Source organism: Lissotriton helveticus, chromosome 3_1, assembly GCF_964261635.1.
Source record: "Lissotriton helveticus chromosome 3_1, aLisHel1.1, whole genome shotgun sequence".
Taxonomy (NCBI): Eukaryota; Metazoa; Chordata; class Amphibia; order Caudata; family Salamandridae; genus Lissotriton; species Lissotriton helveticus.
In genome coordinates this window covers 714402301-714420797 of record NC_136061.1, presented here as the reverse complement: position 1 = coordinate 714420797, position 18497 = coordinate 714402301, and the positions used below count along the sequence as shown (strand labels likewise).

At 47.1% G+C, this 18497-nt stretch overlaps 1 protein-coding gene across 3 annotated transcripts in view; it reads right to left on the bottom strand.

Moving 5' to 3' along the window:
- Positions 1-18497, bottom strand: part of QSER1 (glutamine and serine rich 1) — a 1012913-nt gene that overhangs the window by 903322 nt on the left and 91094 nt on the right. For all 3 annotated transcript variants that reach the window (XR_013608715.1, XM_078680856.1, XM_078680858.1), the window contains exon 2: positions 4472-4572. Coding sequence is in view for 2 of the 3 variants with exons in the window: in XM_078680856.1 (XP_078536982.1) it covers positions 4472-4572 (101 nt within the window). In the remaining variant the exon portion in view is untranslated. The remainder of the gene's footprint in view (positions 1-4471; positions 4573-18497) is intronic.

Genomic DNA, 18497 nt, shown 5'->3' with positions numbered 1-18497 from the left:
AATCACCTCCCAGGATCTCTATCACTTCCACTGCTCAGAGAGCTTCACTGGCTCGCAGTGAAAAAGAGATCATTCTTCAAGGTCTGCTGTTTCACTTTTAAAGCCATCTATGGTACAGGTCCTGGTTACTTGCAAAAGAAACTCTGTAAGCAGATCTCCTGCCGTAACCTGAGATCAAACGCTATGGCATTGTTGAAGTTCCCTTGTATCCGACGCACTTGTTTGGGGGCAAAGCTTTTCATATATTGCCCCTAAATATTGGAATTCTCTACCTGAGGCTTTACATAAATGCTCCTCCTATCTGGTCTTCAGGAAACAACTTAAGGCCTTCTTATTCTAATCTTGTTCGGCTTTGATACTCCATTTTTCCTCCGGTTTCTTTCTGCCTAAGTAAGCGCTGAGATGCCTCTGGGTGAGTCATGCGCTATATAAGAGACTAATAACATAACATAACGAGCGACACGTGGTACTTGCTATATATGGAAAGGTTTTTTCTTCCCATGGTACCCAATTTATCTCTGTCAAAACAACAAGAGAGGCAGGGATAAAGGATACTCCTATCCCCGCACAAATATACTTAAAAAACAACAAAGGAGTAACCAATAAGCAACTAAATTACAATACTTCAAATCGCACAAAAGGGCAAAACTCAAAGAGTCTCGCTCTCAGTGCGAAAAGAAATATCTAAAAAACGCCAAGAAGTCAGAGTATAGATACAGGAAAAGACGTTGACAGTTGGAATATCATAAGATTTTTTATAAAACCCTCACTCATCAACATGGTTGATGACATGCTTCATTCATTGGGATTTTTTACCAAGGAGACCGAATATCTCCCCGGACTGCTACTGCAACTGAATTACAGTGGAGCAGATTCCAACTAAACGAATAGTGAGAAGTGCAAACTTTAAAAAATTACAAGCTATCCTCCGCGATAAATTTAATATGGAGTCAGATTGTCATTACTAAAAACAGTGAGTCGGACATTTATTGACATTTGTTACCCAATTTATCTCCAACATGATCGCCTTATGGTCAGACCACGCCAGGAGGAGAGAGGATGTCCATTTAGGTAGTGGATTGTCCGTAATAATGGCATTAAGAATATGACCAGCTTCGTATGTGGGGCCCTGAACGAACTGTGTTAAGCCTGCGCTTGCCTTTTAGTTCTAGAAGACTACAGATGGAAGCTGCTCTGGACCCTGGCGGTGGGAAAATAGGAAGTCCATTGAAAGAGTAGTGGCTATTAAGTTAAATTTTAAAATGTATGGACTCACAAGATAGCATATTAGGAGGAGTGTTAATAGCAGTTTTAAGATGATCTTTTAATATTACTGCAAGGTCTCTGCCCTTTTTTAGTGGGCGGTCGTATCTAAATATCCAAAAGCCTGCAAGTAATGCATAGGCAAACTAGACACAGCCAGGGTCTGGGGAAGGCTACTCAGAAGCAGGAATCGACTCACAGGGTTTGGGGGTAGGGGAATTAGAAATGTTAACAATGTTGAACAAAATGGGGATACCAATTGCATTTCAATGCTTTTTCTTGATGATATGCAGTGAATGCATCATGATTATGAAATACTTATGCAAAACCACAATAAAATCCGTTTAAAAAAAAAAAATCAGTGATGTCACTGACCTTGTCATGAGTGATGTAGTATGTGAGGTCATAAGCAGTGCATTGATGGGGAGTAAGTTATAGTTAGCTCAGGTACCAACTGCTGAGTTTCAATGGTTATGAATGAGTGAAATCTTAGCCAAACTATAACATTTCTGTACCCTTTGGGTTTTTTTCAGTCAAGTTTTTTTTATTCTATTCCCTAAATATAACGTCCCTGTAACCTTTGCTTTTTCAGTGAATTTTTATGATTTAAAAAAAAAATCTATTTCCTAATTATAACATCCCTGTAACCTTTGAAATTTTAAGTGAATTTTAAAAGTTTTTTAATTCGAATTCCTAACTAGAATGTCCCTGTAACCTTTTGGAATAGTGTACTAGCAGACATGTTTACAGAGTGCTGGAGAAAAAAGGCATGGCCTTGGATTACCTCTCAGCAATCCAGCTGTGTGGGACCTACTCGAGGTAACAGGAGGGGTTGTTAGTCCCCAAGGACCCTCACCAGCAAAGGTTACTTCATCCCGTCAGGCAGCCCCTTTGCAGAGTGGTTGAAAAGGGGCAGGGTCTCCGGCATCTTTCCCTGGGCCGGCCTTTTTTTTTTAAAAAACCTGTTTTAATTATTATGGGATAGGGGTTGTGCGGAACCCCTACCTGGGACGTTTTCGGGGGCCCGACCTTTAAATAAAAAGGTTTTACAGGGTGGGGAGGCCACGCAGCCCCGCTCCACAGACCGATTTCTACCACAGAGACCCCATCCCGCGAGACCCAGCCGTTTTGCTGCAACGCGGGAGGGGGGGCGCGCATCCGCGCTCCCTAAGCCGATTTCGGTCCCGGGAACTCCATCCCCCGGGCTCTTTATTCCAGTGACCTGTATTGGGGACCGCTGGGGAAGTCTCAAGGCCCCCACAACATCGTTCGGGTCCCCGACTCCTGTGGGGACCAGCATTGCTGTGACAGACAGGGTTCTGCTGAAAGGCAGCACCCTGTCTGTCAGAGAAACAGATGAATACTCTGCTTACTGCAAGCCAGAGCGATTGACAGCTCCGGCTTGCAGAAAAAGGAGTTATGTTTGCTTTTACTTGCTGTCAGCTCCCACCAAGCAAAAGCAAACTGCTACCTCCTGAGGGAAAGCACCTCAGGAGGTAGCAGGAGCCAGCCCTCCATCTTAAATCTTTGCCCCAGGGAGGTGGCGGTCCCCTGGGGGGCCGTCGGGGTGCCCCGCAATGATTTTCTTTTTTGCCCCAGTGTGGTTGTGGGCCCGGTTGCCCAGATTTAATTTTTATAGTGCCCCGGGGAGGGTGGCGGCCCCGAGGCTGAAGGGGGGCTGCCCGGGCTATCCGCATTAACTTAACTTCACTTGTCCTGGGGAGGTGGAATTCCCCGGGGCATGGAGATAGATAGATAGATAGATAGATAGATAGATAGATAGATAGATAGATAGATAGATAGATAGATAGATAGATAGATAGATAGATAAAAGTCGCCAGTAGGTAGTTATAGTTAGGACCTTGTTTTATTCAAAAAGTGTTTTTCTTTTTCCAATATCTTTGGCACTGTTTGACGACTCTTCACAACATTTTCAAAACTAATGGCCCACTCACTTTAGCTGCTGTCTTGAAAATGTTGGAGTGATCCATCACGCAGGGGTTCCAAACCACTTTTTCTCCACAATAATTTCCATAAGAAACTGTTGACGTAGCGACAGCCCGAACTGCTGAACGGAATTACACCAAAGTTCACAGACAGGTAGCTCTTGGTCTAAAGTGCACTCTCTTTGTTAAATGGTGTAAATCCGTTCAGTAGTTCCTGAGAAATGTAAACATTTCTCAGATATATAAATATGGCCGCAAAGGTTCCGCGAACCCCCTCGATCTCGTGTCTGAGAAGTGTTGGCAACCGTCTTGTGACTCGGTTGAAAAAGGTCCAAAGAGGTTACAAATTAAGAAAAGGAGGCAGGGTGGTCCAAAAAAGATTTTTTTTAAAAAGGATTCAGCAGGATTTGTGTTGGAGCCGTAAATCTGGACAAAAAAAAAAAAGCACGGCCTCCCGCGCTTCATAGAATTAGGCACCAAGGGTGGGCCAGGTCCCCGGGGCAATGATCAAAATACATGCAGGGGCCCTTGCAGCCCCTGGGGACCGCCACATCCCCGGGGGATTTATTTTTTAAATTACTATAACGTCCCAGTAACCCTTGTCATTTCCGTGAAATTTTACGTTTTTTTAAATGCCAATTTCTGATGATAATGTCCCTGAAACCTGTGTTTTTTTCGGTGAATATCTATATATATATATATATATATATATATATATATATATATATATATATATATATATATATATATATACACATACATATATATATATATATATATAGAGAGAGAGAGAGAGAGAGAGAGATAGATAGATCTATATCTATATACAGATATCGATATCTATATAGAAATCTATATAGCTATCGATTATGCCTTGCATGGTAAATACGTCTGTGTGGTAAAGGATGTGTGGCAATGGCATGCTTGGGAAACAGTGCATGGTAAGAGATGTCTCTCATCTGAATGAGGCTGAGCATACTTTGGAACAGCTAACAACCTTAGACTTTCTCACTGAAAGCTCCTGAAATATGCAATGATTATACAGAATATAATTACAATAAATTTCAAGTAAACAATTTAAAACACTTACTGTTAGTGAACGCACCTAAAAATGACTAGAGGTCTTAAAACAATAATTTCTGTCCTCTATCACATTTCTATTATCCACTGTGCTTCCATCAATCTTACAACGGTTTGACAAACAGACTTTACAAATTCCATATTATTACATAAATAAAGACAACGAAAATAAAGCAGCTTACCTGTAGGATGGTGTGTGGCACTATATGCCGGTAGTTGTGCAGCAGTATAGGCCTGCCTGTGGAGGAGATCTGCTTCTGAGGGACCCGATCCATAGCTTAAACTGTAAATTAAATGCAACAAAAAGATATTAATAACTGGACATGAATGTGTTTGAACTGGACATATTTTCAAGACAGGATACTGATCAATTGTTCAAAAATTAGCATGTGACAAAGCAAATTGTTTATAGCTAAGGCAAAGTGTAATGGCAGAGACCCAAATGTATGAGAGATTGTGAGTGTGTATGAGTGTGTCTATGTGTGCGTTTTTGCTCTATTTAAAACATGTTTGTGCATGGCTATGTGGGTGTGTGTAATAGCAAGCATAGTAGGATGTGATGGTTTCATGGAAATGTGTGTTGATATATCTGTGTATGTTCTTCTGATGTAAAATAGTGCTCTTGGTAGGTGTGGCATGGTTTGTGTGTGTGAAAAGCTATTTTATTATATGTATTTTAGTGTGTAAAGGCACTGGTGCAAGAAGGAGTGAGGGAAGCAACTGATAATCTGCGAAATGGGGAAGCAATACAGAGTGTGCAGGAATGGGACTAGGCTGGTATTATGTAGATGCCTATATGTTTTAAACACCTCTCCCACAGGACTGCCTTACATACCAGGTCTTAATAGTAAGAATTGTGTCTCTGTTTGCATTTAGGTGGCCCTTATATTTCAATTCATTACATTTATCTGCCACTGTTTCCCTCAAGGTGGACAATGCACAATATATATATACAGGGCTGTTTGACAGTGCATCCAGCGTCTGACTCTCTCTTTTCTAGGTGTACTCCATATAACATATAGTCTGGGGTTTCCACCTATGCACATGCTTGGCATTGTAGGACTGTCCGCTTTAGAACACAGATAGCTTCTAAAACGATATGTATGCACTGTTGCATCTATTTTTACACTCTACACCTCACCTCATGCTTATGTTCACACCACCATATTTGAAGACCATCCTTGAACCTCACTGACCTCACCTACCTCCTCCCAAATAGGCCTGACTACACCACACACTACCATGTCCTTCTCTAAGCTGTAAAGTGGTGCTATATAAACACTTCAATACAACTCTTCCAGGATCGAACTCAAGCAAATTAAGAGAGCGGTTATCCCTCTAGCTTCTTTCAGATGGTGGGTGGACAATGAAACAGCATCCCTTCACGGCTTAGCTCACATTCTCAATAGAGCATTGATCCTGGAGAAGTGGCTTGAGGAAGATAGAGGCCAGAAAGTGGTTAAGTAATTGTTATTTCTGTGTCTTGAGCGCCTATGCATGACACTCCAATGTAGTACATATCTGAAGTATGCCACCAAATGGCAACACATAATGATTAGCCATGAACACCAATGTGCAATAATTACAAACACTTGGTCTACAGCAATATTTCAATTTCAGAAAATGCATTCTCCATTAATTCAGACTATGCAGGGTTAGTAAGAATTAGAAAGGCTGGGTGAACAAGCAAGAATAAGTAGACAAATGCTGATAATTGGTAATGTCTACAAACTGCAGTGGTGGGCCACAAATGAAATAGACTTAAGGCACTTGTGTAATTCAGAGCACAATACCCATTTAATTTACAGAAACAGTCTCATGTTTATACAATTTATGAATCACTCTACGAAAACAGTAAGTGACATTGTTCATGAGCGAAAGGATACTATCTATTAATTTGGTATTTTAGCTTTCAACTGCAATTCCTGCAACAAAAAAGAAACACGGCCTTTTGCACCACACAGAATAAACTCAAGGAAGACTGAGTGCTTGTAAGGCTGCATAATCAATACTAGGGATCCGCTTCTCACTTTTCATTCTTTCTCTCTCTTTCTAAACCAAAATTCTTCATGTAGACTCTAAAGCAGGGAAAGGGTTGTTGACTTCAGGGGGGCGTTGTAGAACTTGAAGCACAAGAGTCGGAATGAAAACCACATACTCAGTTTTTGTTGGAATTCAACGATGAACAAACTAAAGATGAGATCAGGGGATCCAAGTGGCCATCATGTCAGTAGGGAGAGGTGTGGCGCCGCGGCCAGGGCGACTGACGCTGGAATCTGGGGACCACGGTTCGATCCCCGGCTCCGGCGGCAGGTTAGCCCAGCACCATGTGACTCTGGGCAATAGCTCGCTTAATCTTCCCGACGGCCCCCAGCGCCTAGAGACCCTTACGGGTGATTGTGCACTTTACAAATGTGGACTTTACTTTACTTTATGTCAACTCTTCAACCACAGAGAAAAGCCTACAGTATTTGCAGAAAGTAGTGGAAGTTGCCCACGTGACTGCTTTGCAGGCAACATAAAGACGTGCAGTTAAAAGGTTGCTAAAGCAGTCTTTACTCCCAGAACATAAACATTGGGGCATAAGGAATCCCGAAAGAGAGGAGAGGAGCAGACACAAACAACCCAACATATGAGAATTTGGAAGACTCTATGAAGTAGAGCAACCACTGGTTGTTCATCGGTCCAAATCCAAGGGAGTTCTGAGACGAACGAGAGAAACCTCCTAACCTCATGCATATGAAGGGTTATTTCAGCAATGAAATAATGATAAAGTATCATAGATCGCAAGCAGATTTATTAATTCTAGTCAAAAGAACCGTTAAAAAAACAAATATTAAATTTTTAGATCAACCACACCCCCAGAAAACTGTGAGAACCCATGAAGAAAGGGATTGAAACTTGCTGCCTAAGCATTTTAACAGCAGCTATGGAACCTGTATTTCACATTACTCATTTAAAGGTTCTGCATGGCATCGTTTAAGACGCCTGGGAAACAAGATTGGGATTCTAAACGGGAGTATGACTTGAGAATTTACTATTTCAGCTGCATTTTTAAAGATAAAACTCATCTCTAAATGAATACTAGAAAAGAAATTACCTTGAGTCCACTTGAAAAGCAGAGCAGGTCAATAGAAGGAATAGCACATGCAGCAGCAGGTTATAGTGTTCTAACGATTTCAAACTAATTAACCAAATCAATGGGGTAGAGTGATGTAGTTTGGGGTGTATTGGGTAGATTAGAGTGAAGTGGGAAGATTGGAGTGGGGTAAACTGGAGTGGGGGAGTTGAGTAGATTAGTGTGGCAGATTGGAGTGGGGTAGATTTAATTAAAGCGTTTCAACCCTCGCTTTCACATCACTGACGCGTAAATCACATTTATCTAGCCGCTGGCTGAGGCTGTCGTTGTCACCCAGACACCCCGTGGGAAAAGGCAGGCTCCTCAGCGGCCGTTGCATGATGTCTGTCCCATACTGTGTCAATAAGTGCCAGCTCCTGGTCGCACGATTATTACTGAAACCCTCACACAATGGAAGTTCTACATGTACATCAATTGCCTTTATAAAGAGAGAATATAATTCTAGTTTCTTTTGATGTGTGGTTTGTAACGAAAAGCACATTTTACTTCTTTCAATAGGTTTCTTTAACCCTTCCTTTTCTATGACTTTGGAATTGTACCATTTTGACAGTGGGTGTTTCAACTTTGCTGTGTGGCGCAGGGGTGTGAAACACGTTTAATTTTAGCCTCTTCCGAGTCCGTTGCAACAAGCCACTGCTCTAAAGTATACCTCCGAATGATGTAAGGAAAACCATGACAATAAGACACCTCTCTGGACGATTTAATTAAGTAACATGAGAATGGGCGGGGACTAACCAAAAGGAAAAGAAAGTGGGAGGGGCCAAGCTGCAGGCTGCTTCTGCTTTCGTTTTAGCTTTAAATCGTTTTCCATCACAGTTATTTCACCCCGAAATGAACCTGGGATTATAGCATCGGGTAGATGTCGTGGAATTTTTCTTGGCTGATTCTTGCAGTTGCCAGAATCGGGGAATGAAGCCTGTCAGGGAGAGGACGTGGCTGCCTGGTGAGGAGGAGGCAGGAGTGGCTCTCTGCACCGATGCAAAGCACAGTCAATCGCCTTCCCTAGACATCTCTTGCTTTTGTATATTTCATTTTTAAATCGGCCTTCGTTATTTTACATTGTTTTCAAGGCCGCTGCCATGGAGGCACTCAGGAGGTTGCAGTTCTGGTGGCTGGTGGCTGCAATACTGGGTGAGATTGATTTTCATCATTTACTCTAACCATGCCCAACGTCTGCGTTTGTAAACGGAAAATCAGAAGATTAGAGGAAAAACAAATTCATTTCGATATATGTAATCATTTTGTAAAACAGTGAGAAATTTAGCTGAACACTTGTGTTATTTATTAGGCTGCAATGCAATTCTCAGCACGTACGTGCAGTTTATCACGCTGTTGAACAAATAGTAGAAATTCTTCTCTCTTAGGTGGTCAGGGCAATGAAGAAAAAAAAAAGCCTGTGAGTGGTGCGCGCGCCACTGCAGGCATATGTCTTCAATTATCGCGCCCGTGTCGGCACGATAATTGTAGACATATGGGCTTTTGTGCACGTAACAGACACCAATAGGCCATGGGCGGAGCTACGCGACCGCCTATGGCCTATTGAGTGTTCTGTTTAAAAACAACACGCACGCAAAGCCCAATCAAAATGGACCTAGGAAATGAACACGCATTTCCAGGTCCATTTTGAAAACCCCCTACAAAATGGCTCGCCTACGTGAGCACTGCTACGCAGCGCATCACGAGGGCTCGCCCTAAAAAAACTAAGCTTCGGTAACCAGTTTTCAAAGGTATGCAAATGGTCTTTAAAGACCTGTGAAAAACTAGGTTGTGCTGGAGTCTTAATAAGACTCCAGACACGGCCCAGTCAGCCCCCAGTAGCACACCCACTGACCTCTGGCCCCATGGCGCTCTGAGGGCTTCCGAGTAAAGGAAGACAGCCTGGAAATGAAGCAAATAAACATTGCTGCACTTCCAGGCTTCTTCATTTACATGTGCTTGCACAGGCCTTGGCGCCCCCCTTGGAACCCATCCACGCCCCCCCTGGGGGGCGCGCCCCACAGTTTGAAGGTTTAGACCATCAGGTACACTCTCATGCAGAGGCACCACAAGGTCCCCATTAAAAACAAACAAAAAAAAGTACAAAAAGTTTGACAACGGGGGGCGTGGCCAGCAACATGGCAGAGCAGACTTCTTGCACAAGAGCTCTGTTGGCCCCCCTCGTGATCCTGTGGTTATCCTGCTACTCTGTGTTGTCCAAATGGCTGCCCTGCAGGAGGAAGCCCGTAGGAGTGAGGCTGTGCCGCAAATGAGACCTTGGACTCTCTTCTGTTCGCGACCTGAGCGATTATCGGCAGCCCGGGGTCGGAGCGCAACCGCCTTCAAAATGGCAGCGCTGGCGCAGTGAATTAACCCCGGATCCGAGAGAACGCTGTATGGAAGGAGCGGCCGCCGAGGGAAGAATCGCTGCGCTGCCGTGTGCACCTGTGCCTGATCCGAGGTACCCCACCGGTGAGCGGCGCAGCGGTAGCCGCGTGGTGATGCAGTGGTGAGATGACTGCCGATTCTGGGCCCGGGACACAGAGGTGGTGCCTGAGCCGCATTGTAGAGTGTGGCGCAGCCGACGGGCTGCTGCGCTCTGTTCTTGACATCGAGGGTGCGAGCTGCGCTCCAACGCTCCTTTATTCCCCCAGGGAGGGAAGGGGGGACTGCCCTGTATGGGGGACGGCGCCACATACCACTCCTGTGACCTCAGTGGAGTTGGGCCCCATGCAATCGGCGAGAAACCCCTGCTGCCCGAGGTGTGACTTCTAGAGCTGGTGGTGAGTTGGACCCCCCCCCTGCCCCAAGCGGGCATGGCAACGGTGCCCCCGGCTGGGGTGAATTGCTAGGAGGGGTACCGCCTGAACTTTGAACCCCGCTCGTCTGGGTTGCCTCCTTGGCGCTGCTGCACTGAGTCACCCCCCCCACACAACTTTGTTCGACCGTGCCGTTGGGGTCGGCTGGTCGCGGACCACTGCAAACCTCTTCTGATGGCTGTGTGGGGGTATTGAAGACATGCTGGGGAACCATCCGGGCGCGTGAGCTGCTGCGCTTCTCCTGAGGGTCAGTCATCCTGGCTGGGCCCCAACGGGGTCTGAGATCCGCCCGCTTCGCAGTACCCTGGAGTTTGGAGAAAACGCTGTTCACGAGTGGCGCCGCTGCACCAGACTTTACGTGCTGTTGGATGGAGGCTTGAGGGACACAGCTGATGCTTCTGGCCTCTCTTCATAGCACGCGCTGCGGTGCGCTCTTACCCCTGCGGCCTCTTAAACGGCTCCTGCACCCATGGAACTGCCTTCCTGAACTGCTGAAGGCGTTTGCTCCCCCTGCCTGAGGAGCCCTCGCTTGTGTCGGGGGATATCGCTGTAAGGGGAGAAGCATCACAGCATCATTCACTCTGGAGAGGTATCAGCGGACCCTTACATTGCCCTGAGGTTCTTCGCAACAGCTTGTCTGGGGTTTCATCCACTACTGCCAGGCCTCGGACCCCGCTGGTGCACCACCTGTTTGGCGGTGAGTGTTGCGACCACTGCCGACGTTTGCTGGACTACCCCCTCCTCTGTGCCTTCCCACCATGGCAAAGGATAAAGAACCCTGGCAATCCCGACAGGGCAAACTGGATTGCTTCGCCAAGGCAAAGCCAACTGCGCAGGGTGGACCCGCCCCTCCTCCAGATATGGCGTCCACCCTGCAGGCTATCCAAGAGTACAGGGAGAGTCTGCAGGGGAGGATAACTGAGGTCTGCTTCGAGGTGGCGTTGCTGCGTCAAGATCTCGGAACGGGTGACGGAGGCCAAACACCGCATCTCGGAGCTGGAAGATACTTCCCAGGTCACACGCAAGGATGTTGCAGGGCTCTTGTCATCTGTGGTGGAGATGGCCTGGAGAGTCGATGATCCAGGAACCAGGGCCAGGAGGAATAACCTCCGATTTGTTGGCTTTCCTGAAAAAGTGGAGGGAGGTAACTCAGGACAGTTTCTTCCGACGTTCCTGAAAGATGTGGTGCCTCACGCGCCGTTCTCGACCTGTTTCCTTATCGAACGAGCGCATAGGATGCCCAGCTTCGCTTCTCCGCCAGGGGCACCTCCACGACCCCAGATAGCATGCTTTCTGAACATTCACGACAGAGACTTAATACTGAGAGAAATCCGGAAAAAAGCAGAGATTTGCTACGAGAACACAAAGGTGATGGTCTTTCCTGACTATTCACGCAACGTACAAAAACAGAGGCAGACCTTTGATCAAGTCAAGATTAAACTGCGTGCAATGGGGATCCAATATATGCTGTTGTTTCTGGCCAAACTGAAGGTCATCTTCCAGAACTCTACGTTGGTCTTCCACACTCCGGAAGAGGCATGGTCCTGGGTGGAGGAACAACCACAACTGCGACAGCCGACACCAAAGAGTTCCACTAACTCGCTCCCAAAACGAGGGGCCCGGTCCCAGGAAAGACCTAAAGACAAACGCCGAAGGCGAGGTTTGCGGCCCAAGAACTCAGCGGGTGGTATACCGGGTAGAGTACTGCTCTCTGGAGGTACGGACACACTCTTATCCGACTCTGGGGATGATGTGCGTCGCTTGAGATCAGCTGATCCCCCGAACAAACCGGATGATACGGGTCAAACCGACTTGTCTGAACGTGAAGACACTGATGAGATGCCCAGTGCCCACCCACTCCTTAACTGTATCCTGCATTTTGAAGCGACAGACCAAGGTCTCCAAGTTACCGATAATTGTACCGGGCAGCCTTCAGTGGAAGGTGAAGAGACTTGAGAGGCAGGGCCCGCTGGCCGCTGCCGGACATTAAGACTTCCCTGAGCTCTAGTGACTAGCCACTAGTTTAGATCTGAGCTGGGAAGGTAGTTGGTGTGTTGCGATTGTATTGGTATTGTGTAGTTAATTGGGTGGGAGGGGAGGGTTGTAACAGATCTCTTAGCGGACGATCTGCTCCGAAGTTGTCATGTTGACGAATAGGAGGGTGGGGAGAGCGTCAAAAGAGTGTAGGGAAGGGGGTGAGGGGATGTTGAGGTGTTTTGAGTAAGGTTTCGAGATTGAAGACTTGAAGATACTCGAGAATTCGAAAGAAGATGCATCGCAGAAAACGGTACTACAATTACCATGGTCCTTAGGGGAGATCCCACTGGTGTATAAGCAGTGCGCGACCCCATTTTCCTAAGGTTTCGCGATTGTTGGATGGGAATGGAGCTTGTTTAATTCAAAATTGTGATCACACTGATGTGGAGGGTGGGAGGGGTGGAAGATGGCACACGTTCCTACTGAGAGCAGACAATGAAATAGATTTCATGGTTACAGTATTATGCCAGACGATGAATATGCAGTAATGACATGGAATGTCAATGGTTTGGGCAATAAAGTGAAGAGGGGGCTGGTAAACCGATATCTTAAGAGACATAGACCTGATACAGAATTCCTACAAGAGACACACCTGTGGGGATCGACTTGCTCTTTTCTGGGACAGGGGTGCTACACCACTCTGGCGCACGCAGGCTTTACGAGGGGCTCCCGTGGGGTGGCGATCCTTATTAAGAGATCCCGTCCCTTTTATGCCACGCAAACATGGGTGGACTCTGAGGAGACATAGGTAGCGGTCACAGGTGCGTGGAAACGCAAGACTTACCTTTTAGATAGTGTCTATGCACTCCCTCGGCTCCAGCTAAACTGACTGCGCTCCTCTTGCACTCTGGCCCCGCCATACATATCCTTGGAGGCGACTTCAATGATGTACTGAATGCCCTGCTGGACCGCTCCTCATCTCCAGGAGACGCCCCTGATCTCACGCCTTTGGCCCAGTTCTTAGGGTCACTCGGACTGTCTGACCTGTGGCGGCGCCACCAGCCGCATCGGCGGACGTATTCTTACATCTCCGGCGCCCACAGGGTGTTCTCCCGCTTAGACTATCTTCTCGCTCCGGCGGAGGAGATGCAGCGGGTGGACAATATAGGTTACTTGCCTAGGGGCATATCGGACCATTCCCCCTCCTCATGAAAGTAGGTGGTGGAGGCGGTTGTTGAATACAGCAATGGAGGCTAAATGCATGGGAACTTCGAGATGAGAGCGTTGCTGCGGAGCTCCGCGTCGACTCTCAGCTGTACTTCACTGAAAACGAAGGTTCTGTCCCATCGGCGGTCACTTTGTGGGAGATCTATAAGACGGTGCTGCGTGATAGGGCGCAAAATATACTGGCCCACAAAAAGAAGCGTGCGACCCAGGCTCTTGAAGAGTTAGAACGTACACTCCTGGACCAACCCAACCATGATGGCTGAGTAGGATGTGCATCAGCTTGAGATAACCAGACGAGAATATCTAGAGCTTGTGACTGATGAGGTAAAAACACACCAACTAGCAACCCAACATCGACTTTACGAAACCGGAGATCGGGCGGGGAAGTTGTTAGCGTGGCTGGGGCGGAAAGAAATTGAGTCACGATGGGTAATGTCTATAAAGGAATAAGAGGTTGTCTAGATTACTCCAGAAAGTATTGCAGGAGCCTTTGGGCGATACTACTCTTTACGAGGCCCGCACACAGGCAGACGATTCTCAGATACGCCAATATCTCCAAGGTATTGACTTGCCCTCCCTTACACCTGACGAACGAGACAGTCTATAGGGTGATCTGACGCTAGTGGAGGTTACGGAGGCCAAAGGCCGACAGAAGGCAGGTAAATGAACAGTGCGTTGCTGGCGCCCCATCTCCTCAAGATGTTCCTGTAATCAAAGGAACAGGGGTGTCTCCCACAGGGCCTTCATCTAGCCACAGTGGTGGTTATCCACAAGGAAGGGAACCCCCCAGAGGACTGTGGGTCCTATCGCCCCATATCCCTTCTTGATCTTGAAACAAAGATCCTGGCCACGATTCTTGCATATCGGCTGTTGAACGTGATTCTTTCACTGGTGCACAAAGATCAGTCTGGCTTTATGCCAAAGTGTGCTACACGGCTCAATTAATGCCACCTAGCTGATTGGATGGACACAGTACGGGGTCGCGATAGTCCCCATTTGCTTCTCTCACTTGATGTGGAGAAAGTGTTTGACACAATTCACTGGCCCTTCATGTGGCGAACTCTGGAAACGATGGGCTTTGGCCCGTTTTCCTAGAGTGGCTGGCATTGTTATACAACATGCACAAGTCACAAGTCCAGGTCAATGGCACTCTCTCAGCTAGTTGGCCGATACAGCGGGGCATCAGGCAGGGATGCCCCCTACCCCCTTTATTGTTCACCCTTATATTGGAGTCCCTGGCTTGTGTGGTTCGTACCCGACCAGGTCTGGGTGGCTTCCTAGCCGATTCAGGTAGAACGCATTTCATTACAAGAGGATGAAGTTCTGCTCTATGTCACGCAACCCGCTGAAACACTACCCCGCCTTTTGCACATCTTTGAGGAATATGGCAGCTATGCAGACTATAAGATCAATCGGAATAAGTCGACCCTCTATCTGTTAAGTGGAGAGCCACTATGTTAAACTTACTCCAGCTGCCTGCGACTGGCCACAGACGGATTTCTTTATCTCGGCCTCTATATGACCACTGTCCCCGGGCTCCGCCTGGATCGCAATATGCGACGAGTGTTGCTTCATTTTCAGGCTGATGGGAAACGATGGAGAAAGCTTCCTCTGACTATTATGGGAAGAGCCACTATGTACAAAATGGTAACACTCCCCCATCTTCTTTACGTTCTCCAGAACACGTATCACAAACTATCTGACACTATTTTTACTCTTATTAATAGTGAGTTGCAACTCCTTCTATGGGACGGTGCTCATCCACGGATAGCATTGCAGACCCTGCAACTCAACCCCTACAACGGAGGGTTGGCCGTGCCGGACATTAGAGCCTACGATAGGGCAGCCCACCGCATCATCATTAACGAATGGAATCAAGCACCAGGGGACCATCCAGCATATAGGCTGGAAAGGCTCCAGTTCCATGATCATTCCCCGCTACACTATTTATACGGGGGAGCAAGAAAGGCACGACGACTTCCTGCTACACAGTGGGTAATGGAGTCCTGGAAAGCTGCAGAAAAATTGATGAGATGGGAGGGGAAACCTACGTGGGAGACCCCCTTGTGGGAAGGGGCTAGTCTGTCTGAGATCAAGAAGTTGAGGGGCTTTAAGAAATGGGACCTTATTGGCATTTTGAAGTTAGGAAACCTCCTGGAGAGAGGTTCTCTGGCTTCCTTCTCTTACCTTCAATCCAAATACCAACTTCATAATTTCCAGGCTTTCGCATATATTAGACTTCGTCATGCATGGCAGGCAGAAAGGTTGGACGACGTGACGCTGCCAGAATATGCCCCCCTTGAAGGCAGACTCCTTCAGAAAGATCCCGACTCAGGCGATATCTCTGACATACAAAAAACGAATTTTTAATATGCCGGACAATCTTGGCCACTTCGCGCAAAGTGGAAACTCACTACAGGGCCACTTGAAGATATAGATTAGGAAGCGGCCCTCATGCACCCACGAGAGGCGGCAATCAAATTAAAATTCCTCCTTATTCAATACAAGATCCTTCATAGGGTCTACTACGATAGGGAACGATTACATAGGATGGGGAGGGTGGAAGACCCTACATGCCTCAGATGCTGTACGGAACATGGCACGTACATCCTCACTCTCTGGGAATGCGGTAACATTCAGCCCTACTGGCACGGGAAACATCACTTACAACGAAACTTTTACAACGCACTACCATTACAACGCGGTCATTACAACGCAAACCATTACAACGCATTGCGCTGGGGGGCGCTCTAGGATAGGGAATAGCTTAATTTACTATCCAATAACCTTCCCTAGTGTCCACGGGGACTGGAGTTGGAATAGTAAATTAAATTATTCACTATCCAGCACCCAAAAGCGCTATGCGTTGTAATGGTATGCGATGTAAAAACCGCGTTGTAAAGGCAGGCGTTGTAATAGCCTGCGTTGTAACGTCATACATCCACTGGCACACAATAGTGGGGGTACTAAACAGAATACTCGGGGCAAACATGGGGATGGACGTGAAATTCTTACTCTTAGGAATTCCCACAGATATTAACCTGCCACACTATGGGCCCCTACAATGGTGGCTAGAAGGGATATAGCCAAATACTGGCTATGTCCACACCTTCCTACACTTACGGAATGGAAGTCCAATATGGATATCTATATGGCGGCGGAGAAAGTGGTTTATAAGGCGAGGTGCTGCCCACGTAAATTTCGGAAATGTGGTCCCTATGGTTGACATACTACAAATTGGATCTCGATACAGAAGAGGGAGCCTTTGCACTGTCTCATGCGAGGTCTGGTTCTGGCCCGTAAGAAACTTTTTTCCACTGTATGTTTAAGATCGGAATTCTAGAAGGTTTTGCCTTATGTACTTACTGGATTGCCACTGTCGACGTGAATATCTGTTTTCTCTTGCGTAATCTTCTGCAATATCCATTGTCCATTGATGTACCTTCATGCCCATTATTGATCGTATTTGTTGCATTGATGATTTCTTTTCCCATCTTTAAGTTTTGTTTTTTAATTGTACAAAAAGCACAAGTTACTTACCTTCGATAACGATATATCTGTAAGAAACAGAGTACTTAGTGTTAGATTCCTTACCTTAGAATATCCCTTGGCGTCAGGCTGGATCTGGAAAGCTTTCGTCAGCAGCACCCTTGCGCGTCGGTAGGCATTGTCTGCGGCTCTGCATCAGTCGTCGTCAAGATCGCCGGGATGACGTCGGAGGACTTAGACGCCGCACTCGCGCGCTGACGTCATTTCTGTACAAAGCTTTCCGCGCCAGGAATGCAAAGCCATGCAAGAAACCGACAATGGTGCCATGAAACTAGGGCCCTCAAAGGGAGAAACCGTAACATTAGATATCGGTTTGCAGAGCGGGGAGGATGGGTGGGGCGGTAAGGAATCTAACACTAACTACTGTTTCTTACAGATATATTGTTACAGAAGGTAAGTAACTTGTGCATCTGAAAGAAACAGGTTAGTGTTAGATTCCTTACCTTAGAATAGATACCCCAGCAATACCAACCCCGTTGGTGGGTCTGCGAACCAAGATCACACCAGAAAGTCCTGGAGAACGGAACAGCCGAAAAAGCCATCTCTCCGGACTTGGCTGTCCAGGCAGTAGTGCCTAGCAAACGTGTGCCGCGAGGCCCACGTAGCTGCCTGACAGATGTCCTGTAAGGGAACTCCCTGACCCAGGGCAGTGGTAGCCGCCATGGCCCGAGTGGAATGGGCGCACAGCCCCACAGGAGGCTCCTTTCTCGCCAAGGAATAACAGACCTTGATGCCCAAAACGACCCTCCAAGAGATGGTCTGTTTGTGCACCGCCCGTCCCTTTTTAGCTCCAACGTAACCAACAAAGAGCTGGTTGTCCACCCAGAACTGGCGTGTGCGGTCTAGATAGAAATAGAGCGCACGTTTTGGGTCCAGACGGTGGAGCCTCTCTTCCTCTTTCGAGGGATGCGGAGGCGGAAAGAAGTTTGGCAAGGTGATGGACTGCCCGATATGAAAGGCTGTAACCACCTTGGGCAGGATAGAAGGACGAGTCCTCATAACAACCTTGTCCGGATGGACAGAGCGGAAAGGAGGCTTAGAAGAAAGGAGCTCACTCACTCTCCTGGCAGAGGTGATGGCAACCAGGAATGCAGTTTTAAGAGTTTTAAGAGTCAAAAGACGAAGAGGACAGTTATGAAGAGGCTCAAAGGGAGCGCACATCAGATAAGTCAGTACAAGGTTCAAGTCCCACTGAGGCATCACGAAGGGAACAGGAGGGAACATGTGTGTGATGCCTTTCAAGAACCTACTTACAACAGGGGACTTGAAAAGAGAAGGCTGATCAGGAAGCCTTAAGAAGGCTGAAATGGCCGAGAGATAGCCTTTGATAGTGCCCTGCTGGGCAAGAGAAATAAGGAAGAGGAGAACCTTAGAAAGGGGGGCAGAAAGTGGATCCACAGCCTTTGCTGTGCACCATGCCACAAATTTGTTCCACCTACAGGCGTATACCGTTTTTTGTGGAGGGACGCCTGGCTGCCAGAATCACGTCACAAACTTCAGGAGGCAAGTCAAATGGCCTCA